Source organism: Eschscholzia californica, unplaced genomic scaffold, assembly GCF_041429995.1.
Source record: "Eschscholzia californica isolate CP2 unplaced genomic scaffold, dmEscCali1.0.p SCAF_1, whole genome shotgun sequence".
Lineage (NCBI taxonomy): Eukaryota > Viridiplantae > Streptophyta > Magnoliopsida > Ranunculales > Papaveraceae > Eschscholzia > Eschscholzia californica.
Genome location: NW_028238198.1, coordinates 7,057,647 through 7,084,947, shown reverse-complemented (window position 1 = coordinate 7,084,947; position 27,301 = coordinate 7,057,647). Strand labels below are relative to the sequence as shown.

The window sequence follows — 27,301 nt, the reverse complement described above, 5'->3', positions numbered from 1 at the left end:
ATAACCTCTAATATCGAAGTATCTCGTTGAACTAATATAATCCCATACATTAACCTCCTAGACCATATGAAAAATATATATCCTTCAGAAAAATCGAACTCAATATCGTGCAGTCAACACATAACTTGAGAATCACACTTCGTATAGTGCATCTGAATAAAAAGATGTACCAGATAACAACTGAACCTAGACAACTATCCTTCTCACTGATAATCCCCTGACAACTGACTAGAAATCCCGACATAACTGACATCTGTGCCACATCTATAAATCTAAAGACCAACACATCTATAATTTGTATGTGACTAACTGCCATTCCGTGAAGTAGACTCTACTGACAAAGATTTGTGTCTAATGCCCCTGAATCTCACCACCAACAACTATAGTCAATAAAAGATACGTGCCTCTACCTTATAACTCTCTCTTAACCAGACCATATATTACCTGTAGTCAAACTGAAACAATACATGCTCGAAACAAATCGATCAAGGTAAACCTCAACTCTGTGAATGAACTGCTCGAAGCTCATAGATGAAGGAATATGTACAACTACCCCGATATCCACAATACAAGGTCTGACTCATCTTCTCGTCTAGTGAATCCTTCGTAGTGTTGTGGTCATACCATTATAATCAGAACACTTCTTCATTACTCGATGGCATTTTTCATATTACCGATTCACCTAGGTTAACTACTCCTGGCATTGTCTTCATATGAGAATCACCTGCTCGAGTGACTTAGGCTCAAAAAATAAATAAATTGTACCACAAGTCCATCTGTATCGAACACGCTGACCACACATATTAATCCATAATTTTGCTGCCCAAAGTTATTGTCGCCGTACACCTTGTCGTTAACACAATTTGTTGCTTCGGTTCCTCTGAGTTGTTGCAAATTTCTTTTTTTTTTTTTTTTTTTTTTTTTTTGAAACCAAGGGAACCATTTCCATTAATAAGTGATAAAATCACATTGTTTACATGGATGATACATCATTCTTATTTCTCTCCTCTGAAAACTTCATGAGAGTTACATACCTTTAAATGCAAAGTGCCTCATGAAGAGAAAGAAATTGGACTAGACACTGACTCAAACAAAAGACCCTAAAGGTCGAGAATGAGAAGACCCTGAAGGTCGCGAATAAAAAGACCCTAAAGGTCGACAAAAAGAAATAATAATACAAATACTAATACTAAAATCACCACCGTAGGCTACACCGGAAAGTCGTCGTCGTCACCGGAAAAACCGTTTTCATCACCGGAAAACCGTCTTCATCGTCGGAGAACCGCCCCCATCGCCGGAGAACCACCACCACAGGAGAACCGTCGTCAATGCAACTTGAAAATGTTGGCTTAAAGAGGAAGATGACAAGAGTATCTAGGAATAATTGTTCTGATTTATGGGTAGAAAGTCGGGTTGTAATGAAATAAATCAGATCCTCCATGAATCAAAGGAAAGGGCTAGAAAATCTCTATCTCTCATCTCTTTCCTGTAGCAAGAAACCATTGTTTCACATCCTCCAATGATGCAATAATACCCTAGAAACTATTAAAGGAAGGAAGACTGACTACATACGAAAGAAAAAGGTCGATCCGGCGAAGGGAGGACCCTTCGCCGGATCCACAAAACGCAGATCAGAGAAAAATTTAGAGAGAGAGACGGTTTGGTGAGAGAGAGAGAGATATTTTCTGGTTCAGAAAAATTTCCGTTGCAAATTTCCAAATTGTCTTTCTATGGAGATTAGGTTACTCTTTTCCCTATCCTTGTTCTAAATCAACCGATATATCAATGTTCGTCTTGTAAATTCCTTAACATTCCGGTTGTCGATCTTTGGAGACTTGTATACTGTCAAGAGCCGACTACACTTAACTCCTCACACACTTTTTCCTTCGGTACTTTCACAGCATCAATATGTCGCCCTTGCCCAACATTTTCTACCTCTTATCAATTCTTGATTGTCCTCTTATACCACCTTCATAACAATCAAGGAAAGGACCAACCAACGTAAACCCTCCACTAAGTATTCCTTTTTGCGAGTAACTCGAAGTCACAGAAGTCCATCCTCAACCAACCAATGATATGAACCTAAGCCTAATATGAATGCAATTCGTACCTCAATAATGCTCGGTTGATTGTCATCACTATCTTCTGCAGGCAATGTACTCGGCAAACAAAATCACAATGTAAGTGACCTACCGTTAAAGGAACCTTACTCACATTATGATATCTGAGTGGGACCTTCACGTAGGCCTGACTCAGATGTGCTGAGCACATAAAAGTCAGCAAAGATAAAATCAAAATCTTAAAATCTCAAATAAAACAAAATAAAATCAACAATATTATTATCTTTTCATATTTTATCTTTAAGCTTTTACGAATTTATCAAGCCTTGGTGTTTTTAGTTACCTCACCCATTATTGCACAGAATATATTCTGATGCCAGTCGGCCCAATGCACGTACTCATGCTCTGATACCAACTGTGACGCCCCGTGTTCCAAATCACGGTTTGCCCGGCAGTTTATAAAAGAAACTCGGTCTAAGACTCACTAAAACCAGTTTCAAATATAAACCCAAGCCAAAACTCTCATCACGGGTTACAAATCAAGAACAAACACAGCGGAAAATCAAAATAGTTTAAACCTTTTGAAAATATGCTCGAAAATATGTAACCCAAAATAGTTTTCATAAAGAGAAAAAACAACTTGAATTCATGTTTATAAAAAGTTCACAGAAGAGACTGAATTTGGACAGAGTCTCCTCTATAAATTGAACATATCAAACCTGAAAAACCTGTCAAACATTCATACATATCTCACAAACTTCTAAATAACAATAGCATCAAATAAAAAGTGATAATGTGCATACTATTTACATGTGTACAATCACAAACAAGTGAGAGAACGATCCTAACTATTATAGATGATACACATATAATATTAACGTTGTGATTATGTTGAAAATATAATAGAAATTATAATCTTACATAATGTGAACCGTCGAAGTAAACTATGTCACTCCGGGTCACCAATACCTGCAACTGAACAACAACAAATAGGAATGAGATAACCCGAAGGTCAGCTCAGTAGGATACCTAGACATCCTACCCGCACCACACACATCAACATTTTAATATATTAATAGTTATAAGTGTTACATATATACAGATATATATACAGAGATATCAATATGCACACGAAGCAAAACAATATAGCAAGATAATTCTTCTAGCTTACCAAGATCACGACTGAATACGCCCTCAGTCGGGGTCACCTACTATTCGGCTAGGAAGAACCGGTAGGCCTTTGTTAGTGCGTAGGCAGGCGGCGCCTTATCGAACGTTTGACTACTGCAGTGTACACATGGATCCACGTAATACCCCGGTAAGAGCTTCCGTAACTCTCCCTTCGTCATCATCGCCCATCGGGCTGGCTTGTGATCTCGATACGCATCAAATAGTAAATCTCACCCAAACAATGATACGCTTAGAATATGTCATGACTTACCCAGACGACTATAAGAGCATCGTCGTGTAGCAGAGCCATATACCCACGGCGATACAATTATCTCATCTTGAGACGCGTCCTATCTCCGGCCAGATCTGACGCTTCCTCGCAAGGTAACTCATTGACCATTCGAAGAATACCCAAACATATGCATGAACCTATAATAGTATTAAATGATTTGATAGGCTCCCAAAGCTACAAGAACAGAGCCCTCCTAAAGGTCCCATCAACCCAAAGGAGAAGAGCGTTCTCATGTCTCAAGGTAGGGTAAACCCTGTTTAAAGCCAAGCTTTTACAAGTGTCCACTTTCAGGGAATTAGTATTTTCTTATTAAGAAAACTCGGGTAAACGCCCTCTCTTATTTCGGTGAAAACATTGTAAGTATCAATCACAACAGAATTCAAACCACACACACCAGTGGTTTAGCAGAATAAATAAACAATCATGGCATTGGGTCAGTCCCCTAATCACTCCAAGGGTCGGAATACCCCAACTCCCATCCTCTCCGGACCCCATTCCGGGTAAACTAGAATGGTCGTTACCAAACGGCTGGCCACGCACCGAGTGTAACCCTTGACATAATTCATGGCTAATCCATAACATAAAATAAACAAGGGGACCAACCAATGCCCGTGGTAAAACAACCATTACACGTAACACAGATCAAGCGATTCCGCCTCCATGTTATATACGCAGCTCAAGCGATTCCGCCACCACGTGTTTACAATTCACACAAAACGATCACACAGATCAAGCGATTCCGCCTCCATGTTATATACGCAGCTCAAGCGATTCCGCCACCACGTGTTTACAATTCACACAAAACGATCACACAGATCAAGCGATTCCGCCTCCATGTGATTATTTTTCAGAAAAACCAATTTATTTTGAAAAGAGAAACATTCATAACATAGAGTACACCACATACATACATATCATACCATATCATATCATAAATTGAACTAGAGAACTATAAAAAGAAGAAAATGACTATATATATAATGGTGAAACGGGGAATACCCGTGCTCCAAGTAAGATTCATAGGATCCTACCTCTTCTTGCGCTTCCAATGGTGCTTCTGACTAAGCTCCACTTCTCCTCGAACTCCCTATTGTAGTTCATTAGCCCTACTGAAATATGAAAGGGCAAAACAGTCATTTGACAGTTACATAATTGTCAAGAGTCCTCTTGCAGAGCACGAATGCATAAAATGAATGAAGCTATACTAGAAATGTCCTATCGGCACTAAAGAGATCACTGAGACGTCCCATCGAATAACTGAAATACAAACAAATCAACCAACCAACTTCCCACAAACTCTATTTTACATTTCCGATATCTCATAAGCTGACAAATTTTATAACGAACCAAATACTATGAATCTTGAACTACCAAATCATAAAATGAACCTAATGTTACGAATCCATAACTCAACCTATCCATTTATGTTAATGGCAAGGTTTGGGTAACCATCTCTATTCCAATTCATTATATAAACTGATCCAAATATCAAATTTGAGCCGTAAAATAATTCGGCAGCAACCCGTCTATATATGAACACCCCAAAATAGTCTACAATCTTCTAAACATGTTTCTGAACACAAACCATTCGAAGAAATATAACTATAACTATCCCAAATAGCTCTAAATTACGAACCCAAAAGATATTAGACCCAACTATACAGTTATCGAAATAACCATCAAATAACCACCAAATACGGACGAAATTGAAAATTCTGAACCGGTAAATATGTAGAACGAGTCGAATAGAATTACCTGAAACAAATCTCATCAAATTTGGACCTTCGAACGCGAAATAATCGACAAACAAAACTTATATCCCTCGAAGCCCTAATTTCCAGTCGTTACTACCTTCTCTGATGGTTTGTAAATAAGTTTGACAAAGAAATAAAAAAAAATAAGAATATAAAGGTGTGGTGTTTGGTGGCAATTGATTCTACGTGTAAATAGGAAGTGGGGTTAGGCGTTGGGAAGTAAGGGAAAGTGGGGCGCCACATGTCGTTAAACAAAGTGGCCATGAATTTAATTTAGTTTTAGGTCCTCAATTTATACATACTTCACACGCAAGTGCCGCCATATTCATATCCAACTAGTTCAGCCCCTATTAATTACTTTTTGACCCCTGTTTAGCCTTTCGTTTATTCTTCATCCCACCACTAACCAAGAAGAAAATATATCGCCCTTATTAATTCGATCACGAACAAAACTACCTAATACGGAACGATAGACCGACAATGTCCGATCTTTACATGTGACTAGTCAAAATTCTTGATTTCTCGATCTCTATCCAATGAACGGTCTAGCTCAACCAAATAACTATTCAAAGTCAAATCTCAAAACAAACGCCTAGCTCCATTCGACATTCCAACTCATCCGATTCTCGGACTCGAAAGTTTGGGCGCTACATTCACAATTGGCCAAGTGGGTTTATCTGATGGTTTATAGGATGCTCGTGAAAGCCCTAGCTCCTGAACTAGTTATTGAATTGGGAGAATGCTTTTTTATCTCGATCTTGATTGGAGTGGAATGAAATGATGAATCTATTTCGTCGCCTATTTGCCAGTAAACCAGAATTTGAATTCTCGAGGAGAATGACAGAATATAAAACTACAATGACCATTGCATATGAGTTGAGCGAGCCCAAAATAATCGAGGACTCTCCTCCCACTTTTACCACAAGACTCCGAACTAAACAGTTTGATCATTAGTCACATGATCATTAGTTAGGGAAAGGCTAAACGTATATCCTTGTTCAGAAAAAAGAGAACGAAGATTCATTTGATCTTGATGCTTGCAGGGTGACGAATGATGAATTGTGTGACAATATTGTTTAAATATGCAAGTGTATCAACTGCAAAGTTACTATCGAACCCAGTAATTCAACAACTAGTTAGCAGTGGCGTGGCCGAGAATTTGGGGGCCCGGTGCGAAAAAAATATTTGGGGCCCTTTCTCCACTGATATCAAAACGTAAACTCTTTTCACACATTATACGTTTAGTAATTATCTCTTAAGAAACTAAGTTCGATAAAAAAAAAGTTTAACTCCTTCCGTGAAGTTGAATACTTATTCTAAGTTGTGTATTTTTTCATCCCAAATACTTCTATGCAAAAACCATACACATTTGACAACACTCCTTCCACGAAAAGATAGAACAATAAGTATTCGACTTCATAAACATACAAACTAAACTAATAGTTTATCACTTTATCCATAACTTAATACCATAACTAATAGTTGTTATTTTTTTGTGAAGAAAATAGTTGTTGTTAGAAACAGTTGGAGATAATAACGAGTTCATAAAATAAACAAAAAAGTGACTGTTGGGTGGATTGAACTTGAGACCTCTTTGTTAACACTCAAGAGGTTTACCAATTCAGCTACATCACCATCTTGTTTCATTGTGTACTGCTAAATTAATATAACTAATCGGAATTTAGGGGCCCCTATCTCTATAAGAAAATTATGTGGTTTGAGGGGGGCCCGGTGCGACGGCACCGGTCGCACCCCCTCAAGCACGCCCCTGTAGTTAGACAAGACAAGGTCAGAATTGAGTAGGTCATTTAAACGTTGTCGGACGTGTACAACCCAAAGGTAAAGTTACTATGAAGTAGGGCACATGTCTATCTTCTCATAGCGAAAAGTTGAAAAATATTATTTAGATACGATGTTGAAATTGATAATCATATCATCTTCTATGTGAAGTCATGTTTGATAGATTAAAAAATGATAATGATGGTATTACTGTTTAAGGTGGAATGTATTTTTCTCTTTTTAAACTCTCTTTTTCTTTTTCAGTCAAAAAATATCAATTCCTTAATGTTTGACTGAATTCTTTCTCTTCCTTGTCATTAGAAAAATATTTACAATTAACAATTGATGGGTTACTAAACTTCTCTGATGTAGACGCAGCGGAAATATAAAAACGGTAAATAAAGTAAACGAAGAACGGTAAAATAACTGAATAAACTTAATAAACTATAAACTTTTATTTGGTTTTCTCTTCAATCTGAATAATAAAATAGACTAGACCTCCTTTTATAGGATAACAAACTTTCCTAGATAGACTCAAACTAGGATTCCTAAAATAATAAAATACTCAAAACATAGAAACTTCAAAATAAAGAAATATCAAATTAAAGTAACTTCCTAATCCTATACTAACTAGGACTACTATTATGGCCGAATAGGATGTGGGCACGTGTGGACGTGGGCCCACATGTTATGCGCCTGCATCATTCTCTCTCCCTACATAGTTGTCATAGTTTTAGAGAAAAAAATGTCAATAAAAGAAAGTGAATTAGCAAATCTATCTATGAAGTTAGGAATGCGGTTCCTAATGTATTCGTTTGACTAAACACTGATATATTCATTGGCCAAACACCAATATCTACGTGATTCGTGATGTATTCATTTGACTAAATACTGATATATTCATTTGCCAAACACCAATGTCTACGTGGATGTTTTCGTTTGACTAAACACTGATATATTAATTGACCAACCACAAATATCTACCCAATATAGTCCATAATATCACATTGATTTTGCGTGTGCCAAACATGGGGTTGTCCTGTCCACAAAAAGAAAGTAGAATAACAAAAAATTAGTTAGAAAAGGTATTGTAATAAAACACAAAAAAAATCCTTCGACGCTTAGCTTTACTAATATCTTCCTTATCTAGTTTCCATTTTAGCTAATATTTGTTTCCTTTTCTTTGTGTATTCCTTTCTGCCCTAAATTTCATTTTGTACAACAATCTTGTATAAATCTCACTATAAGTACTATATCATCTCTCTATGACATTTGATCTGAATTAAGGAGATAAACTACAACCATTAACCATGTTTATCTTCTCCAAACAACCCTCAATTTCTCTCTTCCTTATCTCTCTTACTCTTCTTCTTCTTGTTGGTTCTTCTTTTTCTACCAACAATCAAATTAAAGGTATACAAACTTTTTTTTTTATTTAATCAAAACACAACTTGGGTTTTCTTATTTTATTGAATAATTTCATGGGTAGTTTCTTATTTTATTGAATTTTTGGTGAAGGTGATAAAGAAATCAATGTGGATGGTGATGATCTAAACGTTCTTAAAAAGCATGTCTCTTTTTTTGATAGAAACAAGGATGGTATCGTATACCCAAAGGAAACTTTTGAAGGTTTGAATTTTTTATTCATTTTATTTCATTCTATTAGTGTTATATTTTATATTATTGCTATTGATTTTATTAATATAGTTTATCAATATCTAAATAAACGTGTTTTGAGAAAAATGATAGAATATGGAACAATAGTAAATCTAGCTTATCAACAAAAAAAAAAAGTAAATCTAGCTCAGAGTCCATCAAGAGAGAGAGAGTTGACTAGAAAATGAGGACAGCCGATCTCGTTTGAGTCTGGAATAGGTTTTGACTTTTAGCTTGTGTTTTTATATTTATGTATTAGGTTTTCGAGCAATCGGAGCTAATGTGGCTGTAGCAACTGCAGCTTCTGCTTTCATCAACATGGGACTAAGTTCTAAAACTCGACCGGCAAGTTGTTCTTCTCCTTAATATTGTTCAATATCTATATTAAGTTAGATGTTATTACTTTCTTCACAAATGGATTTGGTTTCATTAATTTAATTTGTGGCTATAATTTGTTGGATTTTCTTCACTATTGTTGTTTTCGCAAATCCTAGGATGTAAACTCTTTATAGTTATTAATAAGGAAGAATCAAATCGTTACAATCACTCAATATATTCGAATATTTACGTGTTAAAAAAAGAAGATTAATCAACATTATTTGTTGCACTTGAGGGATAATGATAGATTTTGTTCCTATTGCAGGGAAAACTTCCTTCTCCTCTTTTTCCAATTGAGATAGAAAACATTAACCTAGCTAAACATACAAGTGACTCTGGTGTTTATGATACTCAAGGAAGGTATAATTCATCTAAACTAGATCTCCTACTTGTTCTATACTAAGTAAAATAATAGAGAATAGGTTGTGTAGAGATGTTTTAAAAGCGCTCCAACTCTTGTTAACGGTGCATTCTTAACTCGGTTCTCCTAAAATTTGATCGGAGGAACACACTTTTTCCCTTGGGCCTCCTATCTTCGCGCCTCATAGATTGCGGCAGATCGAAGCCTACGAGGAGTGCCAAGAGAGGAATGGACTAAGTGCAAAAGGATGGGATGCCTTTATAGACACCCTTTTAACACTTCTGAGAGGCGCCTTTAACACTTCATTCTGTAGTTAAGATGGGACTTAGGTAACAAGAATACAGAAATCTTCAATAATTAGCAATAACTATACAAGGAATCTTCGATATTTGCGACATATGTTTAAACTCGACGACATAAAAATATATAGAAAAATTGTGATGTAGTGGTAGAATGTTGAAGAAATTGTTAGGTTTGAACAACGGTCTATCGCTGGCTACTTTTGGTTCCACCGAATCAGAACTAGTTTGTCTAGCCCCGTTATCTCATCTATAGATCAAACCTTCAGCTTTGATCATTTCACCTTTTCTTAACCTAATATTTTAATGTTTGTAGGTTTGTGCCAGAAAAATTTGAAGAGATATTCCAAAAGTATGCACATACTAATGCGACGTATTTAACATCAGACGAGTTGTATGAGATGTTGAAGGGAAACCGAGCTCCTAATGATCCCCTTGGATGGTTTGTTTCCTCTATCTTTAGATAAGAACTATGATTTAATGAAGCCAAATTCAAAGCATAGTGAATTTGAGCTAAATGAACATAGATTTTCATAAAATACTGTAGAATGAAACTCTATACGTTCTGCTGTATCACGTAAAATTCTACTATTATAGTGAAAATGTTAAATATGATTTCAGGTTGGCGTCCACTTCAGAATGGAGATTTTTGTACACATTTGGCAAGGACGAAAACGGGTTACTACAAAAGGAAACTATTCGAGCTGCTTATGATGGAAGTGTTTTCGAGCAGTTAGAGCAGAAGAATAAGAAAAATGCATAACTAGTTGATATTACAAGCTGAAGAACAATGTTATTTTGTATTCTTTATCAGTCAAGATGAGTAAAAATTGATTATTTTATCTTATACTAGTGAAAAATAAAATCTTGATATTGATATTAGGTTACTTTTATTTTGAGGGGTAATGTGGTTTGAGAGTAAAGAAAATAGCAAATGGTTTATATCATTCTTGAATGATTTTTTATTATTCAAGAACACAAACTTCTTCAAACTAGATGTATTTTGGGCACATGATCTTTGCCATTTCGACTCAATTAAAGGTGAATCCGCTACGTCGTATGATAGAGCCCAAGCGACAAAATCACCCCAGACCTATTTCTCATTTTTCTATACATTTGAAAGGGGCCCCGCGCAATCATTATACGTATTCCTGCACTCAAAAGTTGTGGAGTGGGGTGCCTGTAGCAATTCCGATCGCACCTTAGAAATTCTCGAAGGGAAGTGTTAAAATTGCCCCCGAAGTGTTAGAGGTGCCTTTGTTTTTCATACGCTCCCCCTAAATGTTGTTTAGGGGCAGGCCCTCTAACAATTACGGAGCGCTTTGAAACTTACCATTCGCAAATCAGTGATGATATATGGCAGCTGAAAGAGAAGGCGTGAATCACGATCCAACGACTCACACTCATCCTGTTTCATCAAGAGAGAATCCAAACCGTCAGACTGAAATTGACGCCAACTTTTTCGGTGGCTGGGACATTTTCCTTCTCAAATATGAATAATGAAGAAGTGGGACATATCTAGAAGAGGACATAGGGACACATTTGTATGGGGGTGGTGGTTTCTCATGGGTGGCTCCTTCAAAAATTAAAGTGGAAATTGGAAATATAGGAATCAGTGTCAATGTTGGTTGATATAGTATGTAGATGTTGATCCCATGAGAGGAGTGAAAGAGAGAGACCTTATCTTCTAGATCTAGAAAAAGAAAATGAAAATTGGATTGGTCGGGTAGTTTTGATATGAGGAAAGTAATGTAGCTATGGGATTGTGGGCACACAATCAAGCAAAGACAAAATCCACCATTAATTTACTTAAAATCATAAGGACATTATTGAATTAAATATGACAATTGACACCTCTTTTAGATCTCTCTTCTTCCTTTTGCTTTATAGCTTGCATGTTGCATGTAACACTAATTGAAGCTATCTAGTTTGTTCTTTCACAACTTAGACAATATGACAATAACAATTAATATATATAGAAAGATAATAATAACCACACATACAACTCATAAAAATACAGACTTTCTTGAATGCTTATTATGTTGTTGCCATTGTTTTGGAGCTCTTTTGGTCCCAAAGTTGCGTTTCTTCCACTCTTTGAAATTGTGGTCTCTATTGTTCTTGATGGTTATCCAATATAGAATGAGCATTAAAATTCAAAAATATTATGAGATATAATACAATTAAAATGCATATTACCATCACACTAGTAGTCTAGTACCACTACTAAACCTAAACTTAATTTAGGTCTATCACAAGTGTTTGATTAAGTGACTAAACCTACTTTTTAGCCTAATGGATGCAATCTATTCTGTGTGGGTCATCAAACTTTCATGGTTGTGCACTTGTGCTTCAAGATATACTTTTTTTCACACAAAACAACCAATCTATGTTTGGACCCACCAATAGAGTGGGTGGCCGTGACTAGTGGCACCCTTCTTTTTCATTAGGAGACTCTTTTAAAGATAGACTTCAAAGTCTTTTATTCCTTAAAAGAGTAAAGATAAAACATGTTGTAACAAAAAATAAGAGTAAAAGATGAAAGATCAAATAGAAAAGTAGAAAGATTCCAAATTTTGTATGATGTTTCTAGTCGAATAGGAAATGACTCGTGAAGAACTAAAGATTTGTACCTCCTAATTCTACCCTAGTAAACATTATGCAAAGATAAAATATTTGTATCTACTTTTAATGACTTGATTTAGGAATAAATAGAGGGTGGATTAAAGTAACAACTGTAGTTATTTGAAATAATAGCACAGTGATTATTGAAATGATAGGTAGTCAGTTTCTCGGCACGAACTAAAATTGCATCTCTTGAACTAACTTTTGACCTTTCGGGAAGAAAAAAAATCCGAACTCTCTCAACAATACTACAATAAGACAATAGCTAGAGGCCAATGCTCTGGGTATCCACATTTGGTTATGGAGTATACAGACTTTAGTCAATTAGATTTGATCTCAGTTGATTTCAATTGACTTCCAAGATAACGTAAATTAATTTGTTTTTTACCCTTAATCTTCATCTTCACTTTCACCTCTGACCACCATCACCACCCACCACTTTGACCATAACCGCCTCCGACTACTGTTACCAATTTTCTTTCTCCCTCTCTTCGTTTCAAGAAGAGGATTATCTCAATAGAAACTCTTATTTTTCCTGTTGAATTTAAGAGTGACATGTGTATTAAGTATAGGTATTTTAAAGATTTTCATTGGAGACAAGAAAATATAGAGTGTCTCTATAACCTCTTAGAAAGGAGAATCTTCATCAACACTTGACAACTAGGAGTTTTGGAGTTTTTGTTAGAGTGTCCCATTGGAGATCCTCAACTTCAATTGACAGAACTGCCCGTGAGACCAAAGTGCATGCCCCAAAGTGTGGCCTAGGTAAATTGTGAGTCACCATTGGTGTTTATTCATCAACTATTGAGAAAAGGTAACTAGAGTGTAGAGCTAGTGAGAAAGCTTTTGACAAAGAAAAGAATGAATACTAATTGCTTTTTCCTCTATATTTAGTCCCCACTTACTACCAAAAGCTCCTCCTCCTCTCTCCACCATAACAAATATTCATTCATCCCCACTACTCACAACTCTCTCTCTTGAATCTCTCTCTCTCTCAAACAATCCATACCAGGTAGAGAAGTAGAACCCACCAAAACATGACTCCATTGCCTTCTCTTCTCTATCTAATTTCCATAATCATCATGACATCTCTCTTAAACCGATCTGAATCGGTCTCCCCCACTGATACCTTTATCTATGGTGGTTGTTCTCAACTAAAATACACACCTGGTTCACCTTACGAGTCAAACATCAACTCACTCTTAACTTCCCTGGTTAACTCAGCCACTTTATCAACCTACAATAACTTCACCATAATGGGTACTCCTCAACAAAACATTGTTTATGGTCTTTACCAATGTAGAGGTGATTTAGCCATGCCAGATTGTACTAGTTGTGTTGCTAAAGCAGTGAGTCAACTCGGTGTTCTCTGTGTTGACTCAGCTGGTGGCGCTTTACAACTTGAAGGGTGTTTTGTTAAATATGATAATACTAGTTTCTTGGGTGTTGAAGATAAAACAGTTGTTTTAAAGAAATGTGGACCGTCGATTGGTTATGATACAGATTTAATGGGCCGTCGAGATGCTTTGTTGGCTGGATTAGGGTCTGGTGGTGGACCTTATAGAGTTGGCGGGTCGGGTCGAGTTCAAGGTTTGGCTCAGTGTGTTGGTGATTTAAGTGGATCGGAGTGTCAAGATTGTTTGAATGAATCAATCCAACGGTTGAGAAGTGAGTGTGGTACAGCAACTTCTGGTGATATGTTTTTAGGGAAATGTTATGCGAGGTATTCAGCTAGTGGTTTTGATTCTAAGGCATCTAGTGGTAAGCGGTTTTCATTACCCTCGTTGGTGGTTTCTGGTTTTCTTCTTTTTCAATTTAAGTTGGTTAATGGTGATTTTTAATAATTTTACCAAAATTTCTCTTGAATAATTTCTGAATTTACCATGGGTAATTTGGGAAATCCAAGATTATTTTGTTAATTTCAAAATTATTTTTTTTGTTTTCTCTTATTTGTGTGTGTGTGTTTTGAATTAGGGGGAGAATTGAAAATCCTATGGAGCTTAAATGTTAAAATTACCAAATTAAGTGGCATGTAATATGTGATTAATTAACTTAACTATCTGAAGTGTGGGTAGGAATTTACAAAGATACCCTCCTTTTTTTTTCCTACGTCTGTATTTTATCTACTCTTTTTTTTTGCAAAATCATTTTCGTTTGATTTATTCATACACTTTCACCTTAGCCGTCCCATTATTGGGACTAGAGATTATACTCATCACCCAACACTAATAAGTTAAGGTGGGCTTTATAAATGAGAATACATATAAGATATTATGAATATTCTACTCAATTTGAAAATTAATGGTTGGTTAAGAAACTAAAAATATGATTAAGAACATGAGAAGGTTTACATCAATAAGTCACTAATTCATAGCATTTTTAAATGTGGGGTAAAAAGAAATTGGGACCCTCACTGTCTCATTATCTCCAAGTATCCTACTATCCTAGTGATGATTAAGAGGTTTATTATGCTTCGTCTAATTATATCACATTAATATTCTTCTTGCCCATCTCTTCTCTAGTTATTCGTGTAGGCTATGCCGCTATGCAATAGTGTTTGAAATTTTATTCATACAGGGTACATCTTTTTTTAATTATTTGTACGAGTATAATAATTATGGAAACAATTTCTCTAAAATAATTATAGAAACAAGTAGGCAGACATCTCGATTTGTACGTTTTTCATCAATAACATTTTGAACAATTCATTAAGAATACTATTATGACTTCGTTTTTGCTCCTTTGAACTTGTATGTAGGCCATTCTTCCGATGATGATGCTCAGAAGGCACTCGCAATTACAGTTGGTTTACTTGCTGGAGTAGCGGTACTTATTGTTTTTCTTGCTTTCTTAAGAAAAGCATTTGGAGGAAAAGGTACGATACCTTCCCATTAAATCTTTCTTTCTCATTGACTAATTTTACTAGAAAGGGTACTCTTCCGCGCTATTATAAAATTAAGATACTAAAATACTTTCTTTAAATTAAAATGATCAATAACATATTTACTTTAACATTCTTTTACAAATCTCATTGCAGGTAAATAAGATCTTACTTGTGGAAATTTGAAATTTCCCACTCCCTCCATCCCATGGTAACTTACTTTTCTAGATGCCAACTTTTGATTCCCCTTTTGTATCTTGGTTCAACTTTTCATCCTCTTTATCTTTTTTTACTTTTTTAATAATTCCCTTATATTTCCATTCAAGATGACTTAAAGAGAGATTGAAAGGTTAGTGGAGACAGGTTTTCTTGAAACAAGTAAAAGAGAAAGCTAAAGAAAGAAATGGGAAAAGGAAAACCAAGATTCCACCAATACACACCATCACTTGAACAAAATTGTTGTCTAATCATAAATGCAGAGAAATTAATCTCAAATTCTTTTGTGAAGGTGTTGACATAATTTGCCTTCCTATTGTTGTATAAGATTATTCATCATTATAAGATTTCAAATTTTTCCTTTTTCCACCTATTATGGTCTATTATAAAGTTAGGTTACGAGGACTTTCAATCCTTTGATTTCTTTCAAAATGATAAAAGTGTAATATAAAGTATTGTGTTTTTTTGGGCTTAGCCCTCCTCACTAATTGGTAATTGAGTTTACCCCCCTCAATAATGGATGATTGAGCTTACTCCCCTCAATAATGGATGATTGAGCTTACTCCCCTTGGACTTACTATCAGTGACCAAAAAAAAAAGGCTATGTTTGGCGTACATGAAATAATTGCTACTACTAAGAACAACTATGCTTCAATATGATTCATATTAGGAATTCTATCTCATTTTACTGTTTGATTTGGTCAAGAATATGATTAGTAAAGATTGATTTTGTTTATATATATTATTTACTTTCTGATTTTATTATCACATACCAAACATATCCTTAGTAGTTTTGACAAAAAATCTAAATTCAAAGGGGTAAGCTCAATTACCAATTACTGAAGGGAGTAAACTCAATTACCAATTAATTGTGAGGGGGTAAGCTCAAATAACCCGATAAAGTATTTAATCTGAATATCTCTTATTTAATTGTACATTAAGCAGGGCGGTCCAAGTATATCGAAGGCCCCAAGCGAAATTAAAAATTGGGATCCATAAGATGGATATTAGAAAAAAAAATTAAACAATACAAAGGGTACGAATCAAACCCTTGACCTTTTATCCAAGATCTAAACTTTTTACCACTAAGCTACGCCTTAAATTATGTTTGAAATTGGTTTTAAGTATAATTAGTTTCTCGAAAGTTACGTACGAAATATGAAAGATGAGGCCCTTGATTATTTGGGCCCCAAAGCGACTGCTTTGGTGGCTTTGGTCACGGGCCTCCCCTGACATTAAGATCCGATTTCGGAGTTGAATCATGTTGGCACACTCGATTAATTTACTTATGGTTCATTTCCTACAAAGACATAAAAGGTTAGAATAATTTCGAATATATGTTAATCACTCAAAATCACCCCCACAACAACAACCTCTGCCCATAATCAACTTACCTCATATGTAGGCAAGTAAAAGAGGCCAAAGAAAATCCCTATTGTTAGGCTTTACTATTAGATCTTATCTTTTGACTTTTAGTTGCTAGGAAGTTGATTGAACCAAAATTTTGTTTCTGCTCTTTAGATCATCTATCAATTATTATAACCCTGATACAATGTCGGACCACCTCACCCGGTCAGGATTCACCCAGGAGAGTGGCCGGACATAAATAACAACATTTTCCTAATTATTTTGCTGACAGAGTTTTTTCAACAATTTTAAAAATTTACCGGATTAACTTGAATAAATTCTACTCGCATTCTGATATGTTTTTTCAATACTAAAGAATGAAAACTAAGAAACACCCACATAAAACTCTTTAACTAGCTCTCTCATCCTTATCTTCAAGGATCTGTAGGGTAAAGTAAGTGATCTCATCTCCTCTTGTGTGACATATCTTAAAAGTAGATTATTTTTTTTGATGAAAGTAGATTATTTGTTTAGTATTATAGCTTATAAAGTTCTGGGCTTTAATCAAAATTATCTAGGGTGATGCATTATTTGCCCCACTCACAGGGATTCCAAATGCATGATTAGGACATGCTTAGGACATTAATTTGTTTAGTCGCAATTCAAAGAATATTAAACAAATTCCCAAGTGCATGATTAGGAGTTAGGACATGCTTGTCTCATTTTACCACACTATATATTTGAATTATTCATCCAATTTGTAGGTATTTGGTGGGACATGAAAGTTAAACACTTTTAGCCATTCAAAGGCATAGGCATGGGAAAGAGAAGTAGAGAATATTTGTTCTAGTTCCTATTTGGTATGGAATGGGTGAACTATTTTAAAAGTGTTGGATATGATATGACATTTGGTTGGCCATCGCACTGAAATGGACTTTTGTAAGTTGGCCAGAATATAATATATTATATTGTTATATTATTGTGTAAAGATATGGTTAATTTTAGTTATAAGAGTCTTTCTGTAGATGTAACTCGTTGTTTAATGTTTCTTAGCATTTGATAGAATATGACTTAAATGCTATTCGGGCTAATAGTACGAACAAGGCAAATATGAGTTATGTTGATGTAATATGCAAAATTTGTCTTCTCGAACCACTTAGCCCGTTTTTATCGAGCTAAGTAGCATTGTTGTATTGAGTAAGTCTTATGTTTTTCGACATTGGCTATCATGAGTTTTAAGTCAAGCTACATGGGCATATTGTTTATTAAGGTAGCGCCTGTAAAACTTTCTTGGGAAATGTTGAAACCAGCACAAGATAAATTCTATAGGCACTTTGAGGTTTGTGATGGGCAATACCCGAGAGCTTTAACTCCAAGGACCATAATCTAATTTGAGGAGCCCGAAAGCGGGTTGCCACCTGAGGTCGAAGCAGACCCTCCAAGAACTCCTTCGTAGAGCACACCACAAATATGTACACACCAAAAGTACGTATAGTAGAAGCATGCATGGGTCATATCGCGGTGGCCGGTGGGTCATGACAACTCATCCTAGGTTTTGAATGGGTCATGTCGTGGTGGGTCGTGACAACTCATCCTAGGTTTTGCAAATTCACCATTTGGATTTAGAGGCTTATGAAACTCTAGACCCTCCCAATAATCTTTTGTAGGAGGTGTTACCAAGTTAGTTTTCACCCTCTACGTCTCAGATTCAAGACACATATACTATGTTATCTTTTCTACAAAAAAAAAAAAAATCAGACCAAATCGAATTATACGAAAACTAATGATATGAGATTTTTTTAAGTCCTTGTGTGAATTTACATTCCAGAATTGCCAAAATTTATTTGCCACGAGTTAGTGCCAATATTTGATTTGGATTGAGTGTCATGCTAATCCAACCAAATCCGCAAGCTCACCTCTTAATCTCTTATAGCAAACCCGGGTTGGACTCCCTACAGAACCCAATTTTTAAACTGTTGGCAACACTTTTGAAACTATTACAACACTTTTGAAACTGTGACAACATATATAATTATGTGTGAACAAAAACAAATTTGTTCATACATTTACAAATTGTTAAGAGCAAATACAAAATTGTTGAAAGCAAATTGTGTTTTGTTCAGAAATATTCATAAATGTTTTGTAATTTCAAATTTTGGATTTTTTTTTGCATTATTATTCCGGGTTGGGCTTCATTTGCTATTTTGACCCGAATTTCGGGCCTTATAATTTTCCTCTCCTTCCAAAATGGGATGGAAACCCCTTGATGGAACCCCAATGGCGCAGCCATAGGGTGCGTGTTGTTTAACGTTGCTTCTCAATGGGTTGTGTCCGGCAGTCCTGCTGACCTTTCTCCTTCAAAAACATATCAACAAGGTTTTTGAACCCTCAGGAGAGGTGTTTAAGCTTTCTTTCCCTCTCTTCATCTCTTCAAGAAGATTGAAGAAGCTCTTGAGAGATGCCAATTCTCCATTATCATCATACTTCTTACTATAACAATTCAACCCTAAACACTTCCAACCTCCCTCCTCCCCATTTCGTTTCCAATTCAACCCTTCCTTTACTTAACACATTAAATTTCTCTAATCCACTTTCAACGCCCACACTCAAAAGTACTTTCTTCGGTCTCAAAAATCAACCCATTCGAAACCCTAATTTCCATTCATTTCGTCGTCCCACCAGCAAAATTAAAGCTTCAAGCAATTCAGATTATTACTCAAAGTTGAATCTCACCAGAAATGCTACTTTGCAAGAAATCAAAAACTCCTATAGAAAACTTGCTCGTCAGGTAATGGTTTTGGTTAATTTAAAAAGTCATCTTTAGTTTATGATGTGATTATTAACAATTGGTATTTCATATTGTGAAAAAATAGTATCATCCAGATATGAACAAGACTCCTGGCTCAGAAGATAAGTTCAAAGAGATCAGTGCTGCATATGAGGTGCTATTTGATACCATAGCTTGTTGTTGATTTTGATATTCTATATTCTATACATGTTTTAAATGTGCTTTTGGATTATGGGTATTTGGGATTTTGTTTCATCCACAATGCTTTGTTGATGTCGAATAGTTGAACACTAGTAACTTATTAATTTTACATATTCAAAAATATCGTCTGGGCATTTTGAGATAATGAGTGATTGCATAGTCTTTAGGAACTAGTATTACAAAAACATTTTAGGAAAAAAGAGTATTACGCGGATCAATCAAATGTTGGTATCTGGTTATGTTGATTTGTTTACCCAGTGAAACTTCTAAGCCGATGAGAATCGACTCGAAATTTTTTTATATAGAAAAATCGATGTGCTGAGGATGCATACTTATCAAAATTAGACCTGTAGTCGTTTCTATAAGCATAGGATGTGCGGACAGATTCACATTAGAAAAGCAACTGTTTTGTCATTCTATTTTCCATTTTGTAATTTAGCTTTTATGTAGGTCCTATCAGATGACGAGAAAAGATCGTTATATGACCGCTTTGGTGAGGCAGGTTTACAAGGAGAATTTGACAGACCAGGTTTTGGTTCAGAAGGGGTAAGAGTTTAACCAAAGCTAGTATTCTTCATTCTCATTATGGATGAAGTGTTCAAGGAAATTCAGTATCATTGGGGGGGCTGTTGATTATGCACACTTATGTACCTAATTACCTATAATTATTCCTCTAGGTGGATCCCTTTGATGTATTTGATTCGATTTTTGGAGAACCAGAAGGGTTCTTTGGAAGCAGCAACTTGAGAAACAAGCGAAATCAAAGTCTCGATATTCGGTAATTTTATCATGCTTCTACTTTACCTTTTAATAATGCTTGATGCCTTGATCAAACCACATCGTAATAGAATTCTGAATTCCTGACTAATACAACTCAAAGATACGAGTATACTAGGTAATGCTCCCAACGAGTACAAATGACATAGTTGTGTGTGGACTTTGCTATGTTTTCATTTTACCCCAGAAGTCTTGGTTGAAATTGATACGTTTTGCATTCCAGGTATGACCTGTATTTGAGCTTTGACGAATCAATTTTTGGAGGCAAGAAGGATATTCAAGTTACCTGCTTTGAAACATGTGATGATTGCGAAGGGACTGGTGCTAAGTCTGCAAATTGTATAAAATCGTGTACTGAATGTGGAGGGAGAGGAGGAGTGATGAAAACTCAGAGAACACCATTTGGCGTAATGTCTCAGGTACCTCATGATGCTAAGTGAAGTAGGACGTCATGGCCATAAAGTGCCTGATTCCATACTCATTCACTACCTGGATCTGTTTGGATCACTCTATAACTCTATCTAACTATCAGTAACAAAACCCATTGAATATTCGTGCACTTGGCACATACTCCTATTATCATTTTTCCGTTATGAAACTTACACTTTAAACAAAACCTATGCGAACCCATTTCCTCTTCGTCACTCTGTTTATATGGCTTGATGATACATCTTCATTTTATTTATATTATTGATTATCTTCATAATTAAGCATAGATGGGAACTTAATCTTGCTGTAGTCTGTAAACATGTATTGCTTGCACTTTCTTACTTCGATAAAGAACACTCCACTCTTTATGTTCTAGGTATCTACTTGTTCAAGATGTGGTGGTGATGGAAAGATAATCTCTGACAATTGCCTAAGGTGTAGAGGCCAAGGTAAAGTGCAGATGAAAAGAAATATCTCAATAGTTATCCCACCAGGTGTTAATGAAGGAGCCAATATGCAGATTCAAGGAGAAGGGAACTTGGATAAGAGAAGGTATTCTTTTGGAGTCATAAAATACATACTTTGTGTGAATCCTAAAAGAACATAAGATTTGCAATTTTTCCATGTTTATTAACCTTTTGATTCTCCATAGGGGAATATCAGGCAATCTCTATTTATTCGTTCACATTGAGGAGAAAGTTGGAGTTCGAAGGGATGGTCTTAACCTTTACTCAAGGATTAGCATTGATTACAGTGAGGCAATACTGGGTACTATTGTCAAGGTAATCAGGTTACTACTGAAATATAATCTACACTGTGTAAATAATATTATATTAAGTATTCTTACACTGTCATATGCACCATTGTGACTGACCTGTACTTGATTTCATGTGGATGTAACATTATTTTTTTTTTTCTTTGAACCATTTGGCAGTTGCAAGTGCAACAGTTTGCTGTTGTTGGTTGTTTGCAAATTAAATAGTCAAAACAAAAAGAATATATAGCTCAAAGCTAGTGTTTTGGAAGATAACGACATGGAAAAGTTTTAGTTTAACAAATTTTTGTGATTCGACAATTCAGGGTTAAATAATTGTTAGAGTAAGTTAGCAAAAACTGTTAGTAGAAAATCGATAGTACTACCATGTTAAGAAAGATTGTTGGAGTTAGTCCCGTATTGATTGTGAGAGGGAGTGGTGGTCACTTGAAAATTGTGAGCGAAAGCCTAGCGTCTTGAGCTAGCTTTTGGGGTGAGATAGGCCCAAGACCACTTGGGGGCAAAGCAACCCCAGGACCACACCCCAGATGCCTCCCCCCTTCCATCTCTCTGTGTTCACGCTTTTCCATAGATGTCCATGATATTTACTTTTATACCTCATTTACAGTTTTTTATGTCAAAAGTGTGGTAGATGCACCCCCATACTTCAGTTTATTTGACATATAAGATATAATCAGGTGGAAACAGTTGAGGGCTTGAGAGATCTTCAAATTCCTCCAGGTACTCAGCCCGGAGATACGATAAAGTTGACTTCTATGGGCATTCCGAACATCAAGAAACCTTCTGTGCGGGGTGACCATCACTTTGTTGTAAATGTCGAGATCCCCAAGGCCATCAGGTTCAAGTTTTTCTAAGTCCTTTGACAAGCTTTGGAGTTTGAACTTATTTATTATCTCCTTCAAACTGAGCATTGATGTTTTTACTAATTAATTTTCGACCATTGCATTCCAATGTGATATAAAAGAATTAAAGGAAGTGTCTAATTGATTTTCATTGGAACAACAGTGATGAAGAACGTGTTCTTGTTCAAGAGTTATGCACATTAAAGGCACTCCGCAAGGCTCATTCTCGTCCCTCTAATGGTATTCGTTCTTACACTATGTAAAACAATTGATTGAAAAGGAGTATTTATGAAGGTCCATATGGAGCTGAAATTGCATATTCAAATTGTTATAATGTACATTCATTTTTTCAGGAACTTTTAAAGCCGATATTAACGAAGAGAATGTGAAATTTGAACCAAACAATACATCAAGCAAGGGGGCCAAAAAGGCGACATCAGTGTTTCATTCAATCAGAAACTTTTTGGGGTATGTTTTGGTGTCATGAAATCAGAACTCTACAAAATAGTCGGTCATTTTTATTTCTGTCGATCCTCCTTAAGCATGAACTATGGTTGGTTCTTATATGTTCGATGCATATTATTTCTGTCTATACACAGGAAAAAGCAGTCTCGGACGAGGTTTGCCACAGTTGGTCTAGAAGCATCAGCATCTTCATGCAACTACTATACCAAACCAGATCAAACACTTCTGGTTACATTTTCTGTGGTTTTCGCTATATCTTGTATTTGTGCTTTGATGGGTAGGATTAACTATTTCCAGTTTTTGAGACAAAGGAATGATCGCATTCAGCAAAAGCCACATCAAGACATTGTTAACTGTCAGATGCATCCAGGTACACTTCTCTTCGATTTTGAGTTTTTTTCCCCGATCATTCTCACTGAGGAAAACAGATGCTTATTTTCCTAAGACTCGTATAATGTATTTCTCGCACATCTCATACTAACCGTCTTAAATCTTAATAAACAAAAAAATGAACCACCGACCCAAGTTTAGCTTTTTGTTCGTGAATGCAGAGAGAATATCAGCATCAGCAGACAAATAAAGCAATAGATATAGAAAGTAAACTATCATCTCCATGAAGTAGAATATCGAGTAGATTCGAAGTATTGTTGTCGAAGTCACCATTGGGAAAGGCAAACAAAGATGAGGAAGAGTTTGAATGCGTCTCAAGCAGTAGGCACGGGTAATGTATGACGGAAACTTGCTGTAGAGTATTTTGTAGATTAAAATTGTTGTTTGTGAGATACATTTTTTGGGTGGAAAATCAAAATTTTGTTTAGCAACTTTGAGATATTTTAGGCTTTTAGCTGGTTATTTCATAATTGCAACGCCCACAGGCGACACAGTCACTATCTGAATAACTATATATATGACTGTAGATCAAAAGTTAATCTAGTTATTGTGTTTGTTCTTCTTGGACTTCTTTTTAGGGGGGAGATTTTATTTTCTTCATTTGCTATAACTTAAACTTGGAAACTATCCATCAGCCTTGTTGCACTCTCTCTTTTAGTTCCTCAAAGATTTATGTGGGATCAAAAACTTATATGGTATTATTGGGTTCATTTTAAACCACTAGATTTAGTTCCTCAAAGATTTAAGGTTGGGAGGGGCTAAAGGCCCCCGGTCAAAGTGTTGTGGCCCCCGGATTACACATGAGACTTCTCACAATTTGTACTTAAACTGGAGGCCTACATCAGTTTGGCTGGGGGCCTTTAGCCGCACCCAACAAGGTTCAAGATGTTTTAGACCATGCTATTATTGGGATCATTTTAAACCACTAGATATGTCACAAACTTGATACCCCAATTTTGAAGATTGAGAGATTGTCTGGAAGCCTTCCCCCAAATTCTTTTCTTCTCCTCCAAGTTAAGAGAAGTATCTTTATACAAAAAAAAAAAGTTTTAAGTATGAAAAAGTCGGCCAGTATTTTCTGACAAAAGTAGCCTACATTGAACGGGCTGCCGAATAGTAGTTAGTAAGGCCAGCGCTATATGGACACAAGATTGATTTTGGGAAATTAGTCCAAAGGTCTCGTGCCAAACTCTATCAAAGTTCAAAGGATCTCTAAGCACAATCATTCTCATCAGATTACAGAGTAAAATTGTAAACTCCACACATGTTGTGTTTTTGTGTAGTTTTTTTGACTGTAGCTCCCTAATTAGCTCTGAGTGAATTTTGTTAAAATTATAAACTCAAAAGGTATTTATTTAATTAAGTAATTAGAGAATTAAGTTAGTGGGAAGTTAATTTCTTTTGTTGATTAAGTTAGTGGGTTAATGGATGAATTAGTGGAATCATGTTACTAGTGGTCTTAGTTAGTGGGTAGAATTTGGGTCTATAAATAGACCAGTCTTTGTAGTTTATTTTAAATCAAATCAAGTCAAGTATTCAATTCAAGTTAATATCTTCTTTATTCTTCTTTGTTTGTGCAAGTATTTTTAATTTCCAACATTTGGTATCCGAGCTAGAATTATTTTGTGATTACTAACCGAATTACAAAATGAATGGATCAATCCAACCTCAGCTTCCGCGATTTTGTGGGAAAAATTTTGATCAATGGTGTATCCAAATGAAAGCATTGTTTGGCTTCCAGGAAATTTGGGAGGTTGTCGAATTTGGGTATGTAGAACCAGTTGATCAGGTAGCACATGAAGCTCTCTCTCAGGTCCAAAAGGATAGTTTGAGAGAGAACAGAAAGAAGGATAAGAAGGCATTGTTCTTTCTCTATCAAGCTGTTGATGAGATTGTCTTCGAGAAAATCTCAAGAGCTGAAACAGCTAAAGAAGTGTGGGATTTGTTGCAAAGATCCTACAAGGGTGATGAGAAGGTAAAAAATGTAAGGTTGCAGACTTTACGAGGTGAATTCGAATCTCTTAATATGATTAACTCTGAAAATATTTCTGATTATTTTTCTAGAGTTCAGTCTATTGTTAATCAATTGCGGGTTAATGGTGAAAAGTTAACTGATCTACGTGTTATTGAGAAAATCATGAGATCATTGACAGGTCGTTTTGACTATGTTGTCGCTGCAATTGAGGAAGGAAAAGACCTCTCAACTATGTCAGTTGAAGGTTTGATGAGTTCATTATGTTCTCATGAACATAGGATGAACCAGAGAGCTGCTGCAGGGTCTATTGAACAAGCTTTTCAAAGCAAAGTGACTCTGCTTGAAAAAGGTGGTTTTAATGGTGAAGAGAGTCATGGTAAAGGACCAAAAAAATTTGGAAGGTATGACAAATCTAAAGTTAGATGTTTTCGTTGCAAAAAATTAGGTCATTATAAGTCAGAATGTAGAGTTTCCAAGAAATATTCAGAGCATGCTAACTTTGCTGAAGATGATGTAGAAGAGGGAGAAATTCTTTTATTGGCTTGCAGAATGGATGACGATTCGGATGAAGATTCTGATGAAATTTTAGACGAAGATTTAGATGATTATTCGGTAGAAAGTGATGAAGATGGAGTTTGGGACTGTCCGGTTAAAGAAGATCATCAAATAAAAATTGATACGGATGATGAGACAGTAGCTTCAGAATCTCAAGTAATTGAGATTACACCTATTTCTCTGAATATTGATGATAATTCAAATTTAGAATTATGTCCCAGTTCAACTTACATTCAAGTTTTGTCAAGGTTTGATGACTACGTTGTAAGCAATGATAATAATGGGTCTAACGAATATTTTTCAAGTGTTATATCTTTTGCAGATTGTAATCACACCAAACCTATCACTGTTAAAGAAGCAGTAAAAAATGTGGGGTGTATTTCTGCTATGGACGACGAAATTTATCCAATTGAGAAAAGTGATACTTGGGAGCTAAATTCTTTTCCTGCAGAAAAGAAGTCAATTGGATTGAAATGGTCATTCAAAACCAAGTACAAACCAGATGATGAAGTAGACAAATTAGTTGTTAAAGGGTATGATGAAAAGCCAGATTGATATGAAGTTTTTAAGTTGATGATTAAATGACTAATATTTTTTATTAAGTCATTGAAGGTCCATTGATTTTTCAAGTCGAAGATCATGATGGGTGTTATAATGTTTGAGTTTAAGGGAGAGTGTTAAAATTATAAACTCAAAAGGTATTTATTTAATTAAGTAATTAGAGAATTAAGTTAGTGGGAAGTTAATTTCTTTTGTTGATTAAGTTAGTGGGTTAATGGATGAATTAGTGGAATCATGTTACTAGTGGTCTTAGTTAGTGGGTAGAATTTGGGTCTATAAATAGACCAGTCTTTGTAGTTTATTTTAAATCAAATCAAGTCAAGTATTCAATTCAAGTTAATATCTTCTTTATTCTTCTTTGTTTGTGCAAGTATTTTTAATTTCCAACAAATTTATCGAGTTTTGCACGTTTACCAAATTTGGAGCGAGCATAACTTGTACAGAGATTATAACATATTTGTGAAACGTCTTAGTTGACAAAAAAACCTAATCTAGTAATCTACTAAAGGAGGCTGACTTATTGACTTTTACCTAATTATTAAAGAAAATAAATCATATAAAATAACAGAGTGATATTTGGCCTAAAAATAGAGGCCAACTACAAACCAAAAGTTGATGCAGTCGGTTCTCGTTGGGAATTTAGAATTACGTCCATATAACCACATCTTCCGTCCATCTAGCATATATTCTCTTTACTTCCCCAACTCCTTTTCTTAGCTGACAAG

The 27,301-nt window shown here is 35.6% G+C and overlaps 3 protein-coding genes and 1 long non-coding RNA gene across 6 annotated transcripts; 3 read left to right on the top strand and 1 right to left on the bottom strand.

Annotated features, from left to right (window-relative positions):
- Positions 1-2,915: 2,915 nt before the first annotated feature.
- On the bottom strand, positions 2,916-5,362 carry LOC147563680 (uncharacterized). Its single transcript, XR_015225032.1, has 3 exons — positions 5,278-5,362; positions 4,554-4,631; positions 2,916-3,035 (listed from the first exon to the last, which is right to left on the bottom strand). It is a non-coding gene; the product is annotated as an uncharacterized LOC147563680 (long non-coding RNA).
- A 2,767-nt stretch (positions 5,363-8,129) lies between these two features.
- On the top strand, positions 8,130-10,631 carry LOC147563679 (putative peroxygenase 5). The gene is made up of 6 exons (XM_086639710.1): positions 8,130-8,468; positions 8,574-8,684; positions 8,971-9,056; positions 9,355-9,449; positions 10,066-10,191; positions 10,371-10,631. The coding sequence occupies exons 1-6, from the start codon at positions 8,366-8,368 to the stop codon at positions 10,510-10,512; spliced, it is 663 nt and encodes a 220-aa protein (XP_086495836.1). The 5' UTR covers positions 8,130-8,365; the 3' UTR covers positions 10,513-10,631.
- A 2,546-nt stretch (positions 10,632-13,177) lies between these two features.
- On the top strand, positions 13,178-17,826 carry PDLP7 (plasmodesmata-located protein 7). 3 transcript variants are annotated; one of them, XM_086639662.1, is made up of 4 exons: positions 13,249-14,135; positions 15,133-15,249; positions 15,412-15,466; positions 15,582-15,842. In XM_086639662.1, exons 1-3 carry the CDS (start codon positions 13,412-13,414, stop codon positions 15,417-15,419), a joined length of 849 nt encoding a protein of 282 aa, XP_086495788.1. In that variant the 5' UTR covers positions 13,249-13,411; the 3' UTR covers positions 15,420-15,466; positions 15,582-15,842. The 3 variants fall into 3 exon arrangements, with proteins under 3 accessions (XP_086495777.1, XP_086495788.1, XP_086495796.1); XM_086639670.1 differs by lacking the exon at positions 15,582-15,842 and adding an exon at positions 17,583-17,826 and having other exon boundaries at positions 13,289-14,135; XM_086639651.1 differs by having other exon boundaries at positions 13,178-14,135; positions 15,412-15,842.
- Positions 17,827-19,057: 1,231 nt separating this feature from the next.
- On the top strand, positions 19,058-24,047 carry LOC147563677 (uncharacterized). Its single transcript, XM_086639642.1, has 12 exons — positions 19,058-19,606; positions 19,692-19,760; positions 20,258-20,353; positions 20,485-20,585; positions 20,808-21,003; positions 21,390-21,565; positions 21,666-21,795; positions 22,466-22,626; positions 22,794-22,870; positions 22,984-23,098; positions 23,230-23,465; positions 23,647-24,047. The coding sequence occupies exons 1-12, from the start codon at positions 19,277-19,279 to the stop codon at positions 23,673-23,675; spliced, it is 1,716 nt and encodes a 571-aa protein (XP_086495768.1). The 5' UTR covers positions 19,058-19,276; the 3' UTR covers positions 23,676-24,047.
- The last annotated feature ends 3,254 nt before the right edge of the window (positions 24,048-27,301 follow it).